Here is a 17,012-nt window from a genome sequence, read left to right on the forward strand (position 1 = left end):
CGTGCCGTCTTTGCTTATTCACGTGGCGTTGTAGGCATCTATCTTTATATTTGCTTTTTATCTTTAAGTGGGAGAAAACATTTAAAAATTAGACTCTTTCGTCTAAGGCACACTATCGGACACCTTTGGGTGTTACAGCCCATGCTTGTGTGGAAAGCCCAGAAGCTCTCTCGGAAGATAAGTATTCATATGGCTATCTGACACCAACTTACTGAATTCTTAGCATTGCATATCTGTTTTACATATAAATGTGATAATACAAAGGTGTGTGTATATGTATATACGTAGATAACTTGTAATTTAATAATATCTTTCCCAGTGTACACTGCACATATTTAAAGATGCAATAATAATTAAAGTCATGGGATTCCACTGAATGCTCTTACACCTTCTTTTTTGTGTGATAAACCTCTGGTGTAACAAGCGAGCAAAATTTTCCTGTTTTTGCAAAAGTTGTATTTAGTCTTACGAAACAGTGACATTAAGCAGCACTGTGTGGAAAAAATGAAACATTAATTTTAATATGAAAGATTATGTGGAAAAACTGAAAAAAACGGTGGAAAAATTGAAACATTAATTTTAGTACGACAGAAGCCTATCGCGCTTAGCTATTTTTCCATTTTTTTTTCCATCTTATCATGGGACTCTGCAGTTGTATACATTATTTTTGTTGCCATTCCCACTACATTTAATGTCCCCAAATAGGTTCAGGTAACTTAAAAGCTTTTTTTCTGCCTCCATTTAATTTGGGCAAAATCCAAACCACCACCACCACCACCAGTGCAACATTCGGCAAAAAACGTAGTCAAGATATCTACAGAAACCACAAAAATCCTGAACTGGGTTACAAAGAGTGATAAGTATGAAAACTTAAGAGACCAGTGCATACTTCATTACTTTGACAGAAGCAACTCCATAGTTTTCATTTTATGGTTTGACATGCATAGGATGGTATACTACATTAAAATAGCACAAAACTTGTGTATGAATTGCTCAGGAACTCCTGAAAAGATGTTGTTTAAGTATAGTCTGAAATGGAACAAATTGCTTTCTACTTTGAAATATGAAAAAAAAATATCACAATGAAATACAAATAATATAACTGAGAAATGCAAGAAAAAACCTAGTTACTGGCAATGAAATGCATTGGATATCTGTTAGCTGAACTTTGGGTGAAGTAAATGCATAAATATCAGTACCATTTGATATTTTCATGCAAGATAATTATTTTAAAATTTGAAGCCACAGGAAGAATTTTGATTTGAATCGTTGTCTTTGCATCTTAATGCTGACTGTGGCATGGAATGATGTAAGGAAGGTGGAAATCCAATCTCATCCCCTTTCCTAGGGTTCACACAGACCCTCTGGTATTTCTGAAGGCTCAGAAAGGAGAAGTTGGCATACAGTGTTTTCCATATCTAATTTCCTTCTTTGGTGAAAATTCCAGTAATTATTAATGACATTTACTATAGAGACATCCAAGACAGTTGCAAAGTTTCTAACACAAACTGTTACTGTAAGCTGTGCTCTTTGTGCTTTTAACGTACGACATATCAAAATACAACAAATGCAACCGAAATAGAGGTAATAAAAGAAACCATGGTCAACAATTTCTGGGGTGCAAATTCAGATACTTTTCAAACATCAATATCTCACGACTGTTTGCAAAGTCTCTAAAAACATTGTGTCTTTGCTCAGTGATGGCAGAAGTGCTCCTGGGCAAAAAGCTCCATCACTGGATCAGTGCTATTTACGACCAGAGCGTAGCCACTGCTGTGAGGATAGTCCTGCAGGTCGTAGATCAGGGCACTAAATAAAGCGATAGTTTGTGAGCTCCTCTGTTTTAGTAGCAAAGTAGGAAAACTTGACTGCCTAGAGCATCTTCCACCTTACCATTTGGGTTCAAATCTGGCTTTTACAGTTTAGCTGGGCTGGACAATTTGAATGATTTTGCTTTCAGTGGTTAGAGTAGATGCTCAACTTGTTCAAAGTTCAGTTTATAGGCTAAGTGAAAGCAGTTTTCGTTAGAAGAGGATGTATCTTATCTTTCTACTAAGGTTTATTAAAAATATGTAGCACCTGATAATTTAACACGGAATGAGTGGCTGCTAAATTTCCCTCTCTCTGCCTCTCTGTCTCACACACACACACATCTACACACAAACAGAGGAATGCTTCTCGACTGCCAAACTATGTGCCAAGATTTTGTTCACTTTAATCTCAATCATATGAGTTAGAGAACCATGAAACAAAGTTTCTACCAAGTATGCTGACAGATTTTTAGTTCTAGTGGCTCCACAGGGCATCGCTACAAGTACACTAAGAAACTTTTCTTATTAAAGATTTCTGAGCTGATCCGTTTTCCATTTAAGTCAACATGAGCAGTATCACCATAAAGAACTCAACACTTGCTAACTGATACCATACACTCATCAAAATTATTTCATTTCAAAGTAAACAAAAAGTTGTGGTACCTCCAACACCATTGTGTGGTTACTGCTGGCACAGGAAAGCCATTTGGTGGCCGCTACTTTGGTGTGTTATGTCACGTAACACCATGTCAGTTCAAGGCTGATAAATCTAAACAGATGACTCGAAATATTGGGGGAAATTTTTTTCCTGCGAAGATGGGGGAAGAGGCAGGGAATAGCCTATTTCTGTCTTTTGAGGACTTTCTTGTTTTCTGAGTGAAGACATCTCAGAGAAGACCCATCACTTTACCCTCGGTTTAAAGCCTCAGTGTTACCTGGAAATGTCCCATAATCTGGGAAACTGAACAAGTTCTTGTGCTTTGTTTCTAAATCCTGAAAGAAAAACTGGATATTTACATTTCTGATCCAAAAATATAAAGCTTGAGGCCCTGATCCAACAAAACACTGAAGCATTTCCTTAACTGTAAGGAACAACTATTGACCACAAAATAGATCTATTCAGTTCCTTAAGAGAAGTCTCCGTCTGTTTTGTTGGACAGAGGCTGGTATCAGTAAAGCAGGAATTATAGACTGAAATAACCTATATCCTTTACAAAGCAGAATAAACATGAGAAAGCAGTTTCTGATAGCAATAGCGGTTTCCCGGGAATTTCAATTATTTGAAATACATCATCTCTGACACCGAAAAAAAAAATAAATATAAAAGGTGCCTGAAGGAATCATGAAGAGAGAGCTGCATCAGCCTGGCCGGAGCTGCTCAGGATCCAAGTGATACGGTTCTGTTGTGTTACAAAACAAAATGGCCACATTTCGCTCTCATTTACATATATGTCATTCCTCCCAAACCAGGGAGCATTGTTTGCCTGTGTGAAGACAAAAAGAAGTTGGTTTGCTATATAATTACATCCATGATCTGCAAGGATCCTGATTATACTAAAACAATCTGCTAAACCAATAGACAACTGGAGATCTTTAAAAGACTTGTCAATTCCTTGGGGGTTTATCACGCAGTAGCCAATTTAGGGACAATTCAGTTACTAGATTGCTAACAATATCAGTTTCATAAATTCAGGGGAGTAAAATGAGCTAAAAAATCTTCCCTTAAAGAAGGGAAAACCTTAAGATAAAGCCTCCTTTTCAAGCTGCCCTCTTGCTTTGCCCTCTGCCTTGCTCCTGAAGCTTTCTGTTGGTACGATTTCTCTCACTTAGGTATCAATCCCATTAGACTGCTATATTATATGGTTAAAACACTGATGTAACACAAGCTGCTACAGCAAATAATTGAAGTAATAAAATACAACTGCAGTTATTTGCTCCCTTGAATTGCAGGCAGAAAAAAAGGAGACAGGGTTTTTTAAACTGACCCCACAGTGTTGCATACGGACAGCAAAACTTCTTTTTATGTGTTTTCTTTTATTGCTGTAAAACTTTTTTGAAAAAAAAATAATATAGCTTAGTTGTAGTAATTTTTATTTTTTTTTCCACAGGAAAAGCAATTAGTCTACACTGTTGAATTATGCCTTCATAATTTTATTTAAAATCCATAACTTTATTTTTAAGAAACAGGGATGTTGAAAGAATCTGAAACTACAACTACCTCTTTTTTTCCCCCCTAAAGGAACTTAATGGACTTAACTTTTTTTGTGTGTGTGTGTGTGTGTGTGAACATCTCCTCTAGGCCAAGATTCATTTTGTCAAGTGTTAGCCCAAAGTGTTCTATTAATGGCTGAACTGTAAAGTCTGACTAAATGGGGTTTGCAGTGGAAATACTGCCAGCTCCTTGTCTGTGATGGCATGTGTACTGTACTAGGGCACAGTGCCTCGCATCCTCGGTTTATTCAGGAGGAAAAGAGAGGATTTTTGTGTCTATCTTTTTATCTTTTTCATGGCTAGGAGGTGGATACCCTCATGTGTGAGCTTCCCTGAATCTGACTCTGACCAGGGGGTATGTCAGGACCTTCATTTTCTCATTGGCACAGAGTAAGCAGCAGAGACAGTCAGCTGGCTTTCAATTTCTCTGGACTTTTTTTGTTTCAGCGTGTACAAATGTCAGCTACTTGATTTACAAAGTATATTAACATTATTTCAATATCTAGAAAATGTTGGTTGATTCTTTTTTATTTCATAGGTTAAGTGGTTTATTTTATTTATTAAGCCTATTGAAAAAGATTTTATGGAAAATTCTGAAGACAAAATGCCCTGTTTCCTTCTACATGTTCACTAATAGATATATTATACAATGCTAGAAAAAGGCAAAAGGCCAAACTCATCTCTGGTGTAATTCCAGTAAAAGCAATAAAATTACACAAGGCATGAATTTGGCCCAGGCATTGTAAATGTTACTCTGGTGCACACTGAGTGTCTGCTTGTTGTTACTGGCAAGGCTTAAAATACAAATCCCCCTTTTTTCATAGAAATGGATACGTTTCTCTGGAACAGATTAATCAATGAAACAGGTATCAGGTAACTATGACGAAGGCTGCAACTGGTTCAAATGCCTGCCTTTTTTCATGTTTTTTTCTTCTAACCAACTTACAGTCAAATTTTTCAAATATATATTTATTCTCTTTTGTGCATTGTCATTGCAAGGCTCTTTTTTTTCCTTTCTTTTTTTTTTTTTTTTTTTTCTGCTGTTGTCTCCTTTTCTCTAATTTGTCTTGTATGCCCTTCCGTGATGTTTCCTGTTGACACTTCTTGATATTTTTTCTAACTCAGAATGTGGCTTTCTAGCAGACACAGAGGCCCCAGAGTGAATACCCTTCAGAGCCAATTCTGACTTGGACCTTGCACAACGCTATTAACTGGCTCCTACTCTAAGAAAGGTGGCTATAGCGGGATTGCCTGAGCCTGAAGACAGAAATGGTTGAGGAAAGCTTGCCAATATGTTTGCACTAAATTCAACCACTCTTAATTTCTACTCAAAAGAATAATAATAATAATTTAAAAAAAAAAAAAAGAAACACAAAAAAAACAGCCAGACATTTTAAATCACAAACTTGCAAGGGCTTTTCTCAGAACTTTGTTGTTTTGTATTGCATTCATCTGTATGTTTAATTTTATGCTTGTTGGCCACTTTAAAGTAAACATAGTTCAATGCCCTCAGAAACAGTTTTCTTCAGTGCACTAGAATTCCCTGGAAAAAGGCTTTATCTGCTGAACTGCTAGATATGTGTGTGTGTGTGTAATTTTTTTTCCTATCAGTTTGTTTTGCTTCCTTTTATTTATTTATTTATTTTTATTTTTTTAACTTCAGTGCATATAAAAGTTGGGAGCAGAAGCCTCCTTGGAACAAGACAGAATCATAAAAAGACTTCAGGAATCTCCTCACAAGCTAAACAGTACAAATTACACATTCTTCATGGAAGTATTAGCTTTTAGTGCGTGCCTGGATCCAAGTATAATAGATTATCCCAAAGTGGGAAAGAATGAACAGTACAAAATTAGCAGAACTGGGAGCTCAGATCATTTGGTGGAGCAATATGATCTCTGTACTTTCAGGGTACTGAATTCTAAAGCCACTGGAAACAGTATGTAAAATTATATCAGAGTAAGCAAAGAAGCATGTGTAGGCCTGGGAGATGGAAAAAAAAAAAATTGGAATATACCTTTCCAGAGGAAAATAAGTACTGAAAATCAGTGAATGAGCTTGTAGGAAACAAACTGCTATTCGCGAACAGTTTCTTGCTCTGAGGATAGAAATATGCTAAAAGATACGATAGAGAGAAAACACAAATAAAATATATTTCAGTGGTTATTCAAGGGCCGAGTGCTGTTGGAGAATAATCCTGCACTCAGACAGAAATATAAAACTGCACAGGATAGGTCAGTCTCCTGAGGTTTCCCTTCTTCTCAAGGAAACCTTGCCAGAACAAATCCTTTATGCCACCGACTGATGGGTTTGGTCTAATCGTGCTGGGAAGTAGCCCAGGAACACTGTACACTTAATGGCAGCTCAAAGATGGTGGTGAACATACTCTGGCAAAACTACCCTGTACTTTTCAACCGCCTTCTTCAGGTCCTCAGGAATGGGACTGAAGTATTTTTGAGAACCAAGTACATAAAAGACATTGCTTAAGCTAAATACACCCTGGAGAAGCAAGTCACTGAACAGAAATCTAATAATATGGAGTATTACAATACCGATAGCGATATAAGCAGCTAGAGGTTGTATTCAGTGGCTATCAATGCATATCTTGGCTGCACAGGACTCCTGTCTTCTGCCATCCTGACTATGCTCCTATAATCCACTAACTACACCGTACCAAAGTTAGTGATCCCAGCATGGCAGTCTTCAGCTTTAGGAGGTGTTTGTGATATTATTTTTTTTCAATTCTTCTGCAGTGTTTTCTTCCATTAGAAAATGAGATAACATTAAACTGTTTTAAAAACTCACTTTTTTTTCCTAGCTATATAAATATATTCACAATACTTTGTATTTTTAAAACTCATTTCCCCTTTGCCTAACTCCTTAAGATAAGTGAACTCTCCCCTATGTAAACTTCCTACCAGAATACTGACCACCTTTTAAGCGGTATAAGATTTAGAAGCTAATGAAATATCACTTTCTTTTTTTTTTTTTCTTTTTTTTTATAAATAGGTTTTAAAGTGCTTTTAGCTGCACTTTAGCTTTTAGATTAAGAGATAAAACTGATGAAAGGGACACAACCTTCTGTCACAGGGCAGCATGGCATTTGGGAGGTGAGGTAGTTTAAAATACCATTTTTATCTTCATTTCTCTTCATTGGGATGACTGTATTGCTTTACTACATCCCATAAGGTACTTTATCTTTGCCCATGCAGACATTTTCTTCTTTAAGCACTGAATATTCTGCGGTATGAGACTCTGCATGTGTGCCTTTCTGCAACGATATTCTGCATAATCAAACCGCAGCTGTGGACATTAAAGCCAAACTGAGTCTTGATTTTGGGTGCTTTGGGGTGTCAAACTGTGGCCACCTTTGAGAAATCTGATTTTCAGACCACAAAAAGCTTAAAATTTCTTTCAAAACCGTGTCTTCTTAAAATTGCACACCCGACCTCTAAGTGCCTGATGGTCACTTCTGAAGTCTTGCTAGCGTACCCGGTCCTACCCTAAGCCCAAGAGTCCTACGCTCGGGGCTTTTTCTTTGTTACTGCTCTTATTTAACATGATTTGTTCACTGGGGCTCAGAGCAACGAAACCCAGTAAATAATACATTGAACAAACAGAGAAGATAACAAAAGGAAATAGTTAAGGTACTATAATAATTTTAGCCATTCTTTTTTCAGGTCACTATAATCTGCCCAAAGATAACTAATTGTTCAAAGTAAACATTCCACTCCGACCACAAAAGGAATCCATTACACAAACATATAATTCACAGTCATTTTTAGTGGGTTGTAAACAGTTTGGAATGAGCATAAAATGGGACAAAAATCAAAGTGAGCATTTAGAAATGAAAAAGTGTTTGCTACAAAAGGTCAGTCCCTTTACTTGGCAAACTATGTAGAAAAGCCTGGGAAAATGTTGAACACACAAGCAGTAAGGGAATTTTAAAGCCAACAACCTCCCTGTTTCTTTAAACAGACATCGGAACCTATAACTGGATCCTGTCAAACAAACGACAGCAAAAAAACATAACAGCTGCTAAGAAGTAAAGTTGAAAGATAAAGTTTTCTAAGCTAAGAACCTTCTCAGAAGTGGACTAAAGGTCTTTCTTAAATCTTTAAGCAAGGTTATGGATCCCAGGGTGGCTTTTAGGCATGGAATCAAATATGTAATTTTGTGTATCATTCCTGTCAGAGCATCCTGTGCTCCAAGAAAAGCAACAGAAAACAATGTCTGCAATGTCCCGTTTAGAATGGAAACGGTACCTGTAATCATCAGCTTTGCTGCCTGCAGTGTCATTTTGCAAGGCATTTAGACTGATTTGAGAACACTAACTCGGATTTGGGAATGGAGGGAGAAAATGAAGGACGTTTCCAAAGAGAGATGAAAGTTAAATTATATTTCCCCAGAGCATTAGTACTGTATTCCTTTACAAAACCTAAACTACACTGGATACCCTCGATAGGTTTAGGATGCTGACTGCTCGGGGTGTTCATTTACTCTGTCATTAGACACACAGACAAATGATCATCCCTGGAAAAGAGTTTAGTATCAGGCTGTTTTCACACGATGAAACATTACTATGAGAAGTACTGGATGGCATTTTGTTTAGGTACAATGCAGACTGATATTTTTATTTTTTTAATGCGTTCTACTCATGCCTTTCACATATTTAAAAAAAAAAAAAAAAGAAAAAAAAAACCCAGCCAGCACTTTTAAAGGGTCATGGATAACAAAATAAATAGGCGACTCAAGAAATGACTGGAAATAATATCTGGCCTAGAAACACCAAAAAATCTTGCAACGGGCCCCACCCTTGGCAGGAGCGCATAGCACGGGAGTTATGGTACATTGGGAGGATTGTCCCAGGCTTTCCTCACTGCGCCGCTCAGCCCAGGGTCGGGGCTACCCATCAGACACTGTCTGGGAACAAGAAACAGCATGGAATGCAGATTGAAAAAGGCAACTTGACAGATGATAGCCCCAGAAAAGCCTTAGGTACATCCAAGGTAGGTGTTGATAGCAAAGTAAAAGACTCTGCAGAAAACTCCAAGTAATACACTGTTCCATGAAAAACTTTCTGTCCAAGTCCCTGAGAAAATCCAAAGTGAAGAAATGCTAGAAATCTTTGAGTAGGCACTGTATTTCCTCAATCCGATCATTGCACGGTACAGAATTATTCTCTTAGCCTTGCCAGGTCACATCATATACAGAAGAATTTTTTTTCTAGTTAGGATATTGCATTGGATACTAAGGGTGCAATGCTCTTTGATGAGATACTATCGACTTTGGTTGCATGGGTCTGTATAACGAAACACTCCAGACGAGGAGTTCATCAAAAATTATGAATGAATAAATAACGCAGGAAGAATGAAGGAAAAACCTGAGCTTGCTTAAAAAAAAAAAAAAATAGAATTAATGTGACAATTGCCTTGCAAGTTTACAAGAACGGGTGCATTTTTATTGACTGTCTTTGTTAAAGTCCACTACCATCTCTGCAAGACGGCTGAGCAAATGTAGAAAGACCTTCTGCCTCCCAGTCCTATTTCAATAACTACAAATAGCAAAAGAGTCTGAAAAGTTGGAATTCACTCTTGAACAAGTGAATCCTTGTCGGATAGATAAATGTGCTTTATGGTGTGAGAATTTTTAGACTAAACTTTATAAAGCACCTCTGTCCTGACATGGTGAATAAGCGAACAGTAGCCTAAGGCATAAATGGCCAAAATCTGATCTAAGTTGCAGCAAAATTATTTCAGAATAATTCCTTTGATTTCAATGCAGATATTAATTTAAAAATAGAGTAACTAAACAGGAAATCTTGCCAACAGTTAATGACACTCTCTACATTTTTAATCTGTGGGAGAATATTACTACAGTTGGCTATTGTATGTAACCTCATCTACACAGGAAAATGGACTAATTAATATGGTTTATTCAGATCACCACTAGAGTTTCTTTCTGTGCACAGTGATACCATTTTAAAAATAATAACAATTTTAAAAAAATAGAAAATCAATAGGCAAGTCTTAATAAAAATCATGAGTTGATAAATAAGAACACAACTGTTCAGCAAAGTATGAATGTTTTGTAAGTAACATTCAGAATCAGTCTCCTAAGGTATTTTTTCCTAATAATCCTTTATCTTAAATGAAGCACACAAGTAACATTTTTGGTACAGTTACAGTATGTAGATGATATATTTTCTAAATAGGAAAAAAAAGCTTTTCTACAACAGCCAATATGCCAGCTGTACCGAGTATCTAGGCCATCTTACTAAGACTATGAAAGTAAACATACAGTTTTCATTAAATGTGCCTTTCCCATAATTGGTACATAAGTATTTCCCATGACTCTGCAGTTGAGTATCTTGGCTGGAGGCGTATCTGGCCATTAAGAGGAGGGCTTCAGATCTGTTGAGTCTCAGCCATGCCGGGAGACTTGGCACCTCCACATACTGCTTCCTAATACCAACCCCGGTTTAAAATGTCATCAGAAGCTTGCATAAACATTGGACTTAGCTTCACATAAATTACTGCTGTCCTGAGATAGTTTATGCCAGAACTTAGTAAAAACAACACTTTGAGTAAATAGAATGTGAGTAAATGCAAGCATCTTAATCCAAGAAAATAATAATAGAAAAAACTGTATATCAAATATAAACTCATAAATACAGTGATAAAATGAAATTTTTATCTCATGCCATATGATGAGCTTTTATTTACATACTAGACTAACTACAAGGGGTAGACTTCTCTAAGTCACAGCAAGTTTGAAGGAAACACAAGAACAATAATGCAATACTCCGAAGGACGAACTCTGAAGAAACAGTGATATTTTCATTTTCTTCCGTGAACATTTCTCTGATAATCACACAGACAATAAACATCTAATTAGTTTTCTTGGATTTTTCTATTACAGTTCAGCGGTGCAGAGACCTCTGGCCTCATTTCTCCTGGAGGAGTGGTCAGATACCACAAAGCATCTATGAAATATCTAGTGCATCTTTTGGAGAACCTGTGCTAAGATTGTAACCGAAGAGTCAATTAGACACGTTCTGCATGGCGTGGCATTTCTATAATCTAATCTCTGCCTTTCCTTTTCACGTTCTGAATTTCTTCTCACAATTCCTCCTCTATTAATAGTCACTTCACACATTTCTCCCCTTTCTTTGTCTCTTTTTTTATCCAGCCTCCAACCTTCCTCCAAAAAACCAATGCTACTATCTCCCCCTACCGAACGATCTCCAGTTTGTTACTCTCTGACTTCTTGCCAACCATTCTGGGAATAATAATATCCCAGTGCTCTCTTTGCTATATAATTAAAGCATGAATTTCCCAGAGTTTGAAACTCCAGGGTAGTTTTATTGCACCTTTCACTATAAACCCAGGTAACAATGATGGAATTAAAATAGCTTTTTCCTTTGTGGTTAACGGTCTAAGTATCTTTTTATTTTTCATTGGTTCTCTTGTTCTAAGACTCCAGTATATGGCAGTGACAATGGGTTCACCCAGCCTTATTCTGAAAATAAATTTTCTATCTTTTGCAAGATATATGTTTCCCCAGATCCCTGGAACAAGTTGTAAACTTGTAACAGATGGTGATGAAGCCTCACATTTTTATACAATACATTTTAAGATTCTGCATCTACCGCATGTACCTTCCAAAGAAAATGACCTTCAATGAGAGAAGATACACTCTGAAGAAAGGAAGGCAGGCAACGGAGTTAAACACATCTTTTCATAGCGTGAAAATTCTTATTAAATTAATCAAAACTTTTAATGAGGATGAATACTCGTTCCAATATTCTTACAATTTTCTGTTTGTTTGTTTTTTTTTTTTTAAATAACTGTAAAAATTAGACACCTGTACATGTTAAAAAAAAAAAAAAATGGCCACACTAAAATAACATTTATTTTGGTTGAATACAGTTCAGGACTTAGGAAAAAGTATTGGCATTACACTCACCAGAGACTTCAGAATGAAGGTTACTGACATTTTATTGATGTTTAGCATTTGCTTACCCAGAGAAAGACTAAAACAACAACATGTCAAACAAAATATAGGGAATAATCAGCATGAATAGGTTCTATTAGTGTCTTATCATATAAAGAAAATGAAGATACAGAATGTGATATAGTTCAGTTCATAACTATATTATAAATTGGACTGGCTGCCTACCCTGGCAATTCGAGCGGAGTTACAAGGTTAAAGTTTTGATTATTGACAGAGAAAAAAAATAGCGTTAAATATTAAGGTACTCACCTCTTTTTTCAACAGCTTTTATACACAGTCTTACAAACTGGGGGACTGTAGATTTCTCGTGTTCACAAACCAAGTGCAAATGGGAGCCAAAAATTTGGTCTACGTTTGGAAAAAAAAAAAAAAAAAGAGGAAAATACATTACGACATATTATTAATAGTGGGATTTTTCTCTCTTCTGAGCTTGCATATTACTTAAAAACTCAGCTATTGAAGATGGACAGACAAAATTGGGAAAAAAATCCTTTCTGAGTCCTAGTGGTTGTTAACTTCTGCCACAGAACCAAACCTCTTAATACCTGTTGCCCATAGCACTCAGGTACTTCCCCAGGCACAAGTTTCAGTTGCCAATTAGACCTTGACCTTGACCTTTCTAAGGCTTGAAAGTCTCTGGAGTTTGCTTGGACCCGCCGTAAAAAAAGCAAAGGCCATTCTAGAGTTACAGGTCTATGTCTTCTTGAATCCAAAATCCTCCATGATATTAACTGATGGTCCAACCTTAAAAATCATATTGTCAGGTAGCCTGTCTCTTCTGCACATATAGAGTTTCATTCTTGCCATGGAGTACTGTAGGGATGCAAGGGCTTCATTACTTTGCATCATTAGGACTTAGTACAATTTCATTTCATCTTTACAAGAGGGTTTTTTTTGTCACCAAGTTACATGTTTAAAAAATAGACTATACTAGTTGTCTTTTGATGAGGATTGAATCTTAGACAAAGTTTAACTTGTGATTTGTGTTGTTTCTTTGATGATTAATCATTTAAGTAGATAATGCTACCTTTAAGTTATTATGATTTTAAACTCTTGAGTAACTTTGAATGTTGGTCTTAAAACATATTCGTATAAGCAGGTTAAACTCCTCAGATTACTAATTAGCTTCCTCCATCTCATTTCCACTCTATATGTTTGAGAAATTATGAAAAGAGCAATCAGTAGTGGGGACGTTGTCAGCTAGAATCAAAATGAATCAAACAGATGAGAGAAACTACTCAATAGGAGCCAGTTAAATGCTCAAACAATAGGAGCGTACTATCATCATTTATCCAAAGAGACATACAGCAATTCAACAGAGTACTCTGTTTTGGAAATTGGCACAGGGGCTTTGTGAAGTTTTGTATAGATAGCTGAAGAGTGCTAGCATAAACCTGGGCTCTGCACAGCAAATCCAACAAGCACGGTCACTTGCAAAACAGCAGGAGCTCCCTCTGTTCTCTACAGCTCCCGTGGCACTGGATATTTCCTCCATAGTCAGTCCCATCATAGAATAAAATCAAAGAATAATTTGGGTTGGAAGGGACCATTAAAGGTCATCTAGTCCACCCCCCCTGCAATGAGCAGGGACATCTTTAACTAGATTAGGTCGCTCAAAGCCCCATCCAAACTGGCCTTGAATGTTTCCAGGGATGGGGCATCTCCCACCTCTCTGGGCAACCTATTCCAGTGTAACACCACCCTCAGAGTAAAACACTTTTTCTTTATATCTAGTCTGAATCTTTCCACTTTTAGTTTAAAGCCATTATTACCCCTTGTCTGATCGCAACAGGCCCTGCTAAAAAGTCTGTCCCCATCTTTCCTGTAGGCCCCCTTTAGGGACTGGAAGGGGCTCTAAGGCCTCCCCGGCGCCTTCTTTTCTCCAGGCTGAACAACCCCAACTCTCTCAGCCTGTTCTCACATCAGAGGTGCTCCAGTCCTCTGATCATCTTCATGGCCCTCCTCTGGATCTGCTCCAACAGGTCCATGTTTTCCTGTGCTGAGGGCCCCAGAGCTGGACACAGCGCTGCAGGTGGGGTCTCACCAGGGTGGAGTAGAGGGGCAGAATCCCCTCCCTCACCCTGCTGGCCACGCTGCTTTTGATGCAGCCCAGTGATCTTCCACCATAATCAATCTGAGTGTTTTTTCCTCCAAGCACCGCACCTTTTTCTCACTAACAGGCAAAACTCATTTGTTTATTTTCTATTTTGCAAGGAGCTTCACTTTCCTATTGTTAATCACCACTATTTCTTACTAAGCTTAGATTTCAAGAGCAACTCGTTTGCCTTTTCTTTCCTAATACCTCAGAATAGGGATCAATCAGGGAAACCAGGTGGGGTGCATGGGATAGTTTGCACTTCTTGATATGTATCCAGCACCTCCCAATGCATGCGATCTGCATTCTGGTAAAGTACATCAAAGCCTGAATTTAAGTTAGTCGGCGTTTCGGCTGCAGAAGGGATGGAATTCTGGGTTCACAGAACTACACTGAAGAAGGTTGTGTGCATGTGTGGCGTTAAGCATTAGCGAACAGTCTGTTACATGTTTTGGGGTTATGTTTCTGACAAAGCACAGTCTGGTTACATTTTCTTCATAAAACATTTATAGCTGCCTTCAGTGGTAATTATATATACAGAGATTTATGATTAAAATGTACTAGCACTTCCTCTTTTGACATCTTAATTGTTTTTTAAAATTTTAGCAAAGACCTGTCAAATTCCTTGCATAATATGGAATGGCCTCCAATGTAAATTATGCTAAAAAGAAGTAAAAATGTATGTTATTTGGTGGACAAAGACACTTGTAAACAATTTCAGAAGCAAAACAGACAAATAACTGCAGTGTGTTTAGATGGCAACACATGAAGAACTGAAACAAAATTAACGCATGAGTGTTCAGCAGTTTCTCTTCTCTGTTATAACCACTTCAAAACCAACTTCCAGGATTATTTTGCAGTTAGTCTTTCAAACCCCAGTATGAATGTAGAATACTTGGTGTTCCGGGGGGGGGATTTAAAAAAAACTGGAAACTATTTCACGGTTCTCACCTAGGCCATTACTTCTTTTCTGGGTGCAGATTCTGTATCTTCAGCAAAATGTTTAACCTCATTTTATATAACTTTCAGTATATGGATATAATCACATTTTGTATCAAGCAATTAGGCTTTAACACATGTCTTCTTTAGAAAATAGGCACTCAGGATTTTTGTCTTGAATGGAAGGGGCAGAAAATCAGCATTGATAGTTGCTGGGCATCAAAAGAAACTATGGTAAAACAATGATACACAACAGCTTTGAGCTTCTTTTTTCCCCTTCTAGAAATTCATGAGCATTTATAAGCACATGATCTCATGAGTCATCCAAATACTCTGAATTCTGGGTACTCCTGAACTGCAAACTCCATGACTTTCTCTAGTCAATTGATTTTTTACCGAATCTGTTTCTGTACATAAACATGGGAATTGAAGTAGTTACACTGCCATATTTGCACTCTTAGATGTCACAGGGATATTTGAGGAAAACTCAGTTAAGCTTTGTTTGTGCAGGATTTTGAAAACAAGGAATTGTAGGAATGGCAAATTACTAACTTTTGTAAACTAGATTTATGTGTAACTAAGATTAAAATATTGATCACTTATTCTTTTATAGGTGTGTATACATATTTTAAAACTAGTTTGAGGGGAAACTATCCAGAACAATATTTTCAAAAAATAAGAACTGCTTTCCAAAGGGATAAAAGAAGCAAGAAAAGCCTTTGTTTGATTTATTTGTGATAAGACCCTTCAAAACTTCGTCTTTTATGACTTGAAAAAAAAAAAAAAGAAAGATGTACACAACACCCCTAACCTCCTGTTATGACAGTTTATGTTTCCTATCCAGCTTATTTAACTCAAATGCCTGGGAAATAGACACAATTACCACCTTATGGAATGCTACTTAACTTTAAATGCTCCCCTCTGAATAGAAATCCACTTTATCTTCTCAGAGTCATTCCAGTTTCTCAGGAATTATTTCCTCTATAGGCTCCTGAAATGCTCTTGTTTCATCATTTAAAAATTCAAACTAACAATTGTTCAGAACTATCTTTTATTAGAACAAAGGCAATTCCCATACAGTGGATTCTGTTCACAAGAGCTTGTACAAAGGAGCTGCATACTATGCCCATATACAGCTTTAATCATTCACTCTTTCAGCTGTTATCAATTTAAAACCAATGAAACTCCCACACTGAGTCCATTTGAGCAGTCAATTTTAATATCTTGGGGCATCTGTAGTTATTCTGAATTGGCTGCAAAAGCAGAACTAACAAGTTAAGCTCTAACCATAAGTCTACATCAGGCTGGTAAACCATACATCAAACACAGACAGTTAGTCAATACTGTAGTATGAAAAACCAACAAGCATTTTTAAGAAGAGCAATATATTCATAATATGTTTGGTGGTATGGTTTACATTACGCATCCCTGATATCTGCACATTAAACTTTCTATTTAAGATGGTGGGGTGTGTGACAGCTTTGCACATGGATATAAAACGAGACACCAGAAGAGGCGGGAATGGACATTCGCAAGTTGTATAATATAAAATGATGATTACAGCTGCAATGAATTGCTCGTTCTGGGGAGCTTCAAGTTTTCCCTGAGCCTGACTGAGCTACTTTTTTTTTTTTTTCTTTGAGTAGCTCTCGCAGGCTGCAGCAAAGCCACTAATTCCGAGCTGCAGAAATCTAGTCTATGGGAGACAATACTTCTGGAAAAGAAACAATTAAAACAAAATCACTAAAGCCACATCCTCACTGAGAATGTCATTGTTTAACTGTTTTTGGTGTACATGGATGAGATGTGGCCACACTTGGAAGGAACTCATACTTCAGTGTTTTTTATTAAAAAACAGGGAAGGGTATGGCTAATATTCTTGTTTCTTGGGGAGAAACTCAAATTCAGACACGAGAGGAGAAGGTACAATGGTACAATGCCC

At 37.1% G+C, this 17,012-nt stretch overlaps 1 protein-coding gene across 2 annotated transcripts in view; it reads right to left on the reverse strand.

Moving 5' to 3' along the window:
- Nucleotides 1-17,012, reverse strand: part of ARHGAP15 (Rho GTPase activating protein 15) — a 335,169-nt gene that overhangs the window by 118,406 nt on the left and 199,751 nt on the right. For both annotated transcript variants that reach the window (XM_009891701.1, XM_009891702.1), the window contains exon 10: nucleotides 12,286-12,384. In XM_009891701.1, the coding sequence (XP_009890003.1) occupies nucleotides 12,286-12,384 (99 nt within the window). The remainder of the gene's footprint in view (nucleotides 1-12,285; nucleotides 12,385-17,012) is intronic.

Source organism: Charadrius vociferus, unplaced genomic scaffold (assembly GCF_000708025.1).
Source record: "Charadrius vociferus isolate BGI_N301 unplaced genomic scaffold, ASM70802v2 scaffold109, whole genome shotgun sequence".
NCBI lineage: Eukaryota > Metazoa > Chordata > Aves > Charadriiformes > Charadriidae > Charadrius > Charadrius vociferus.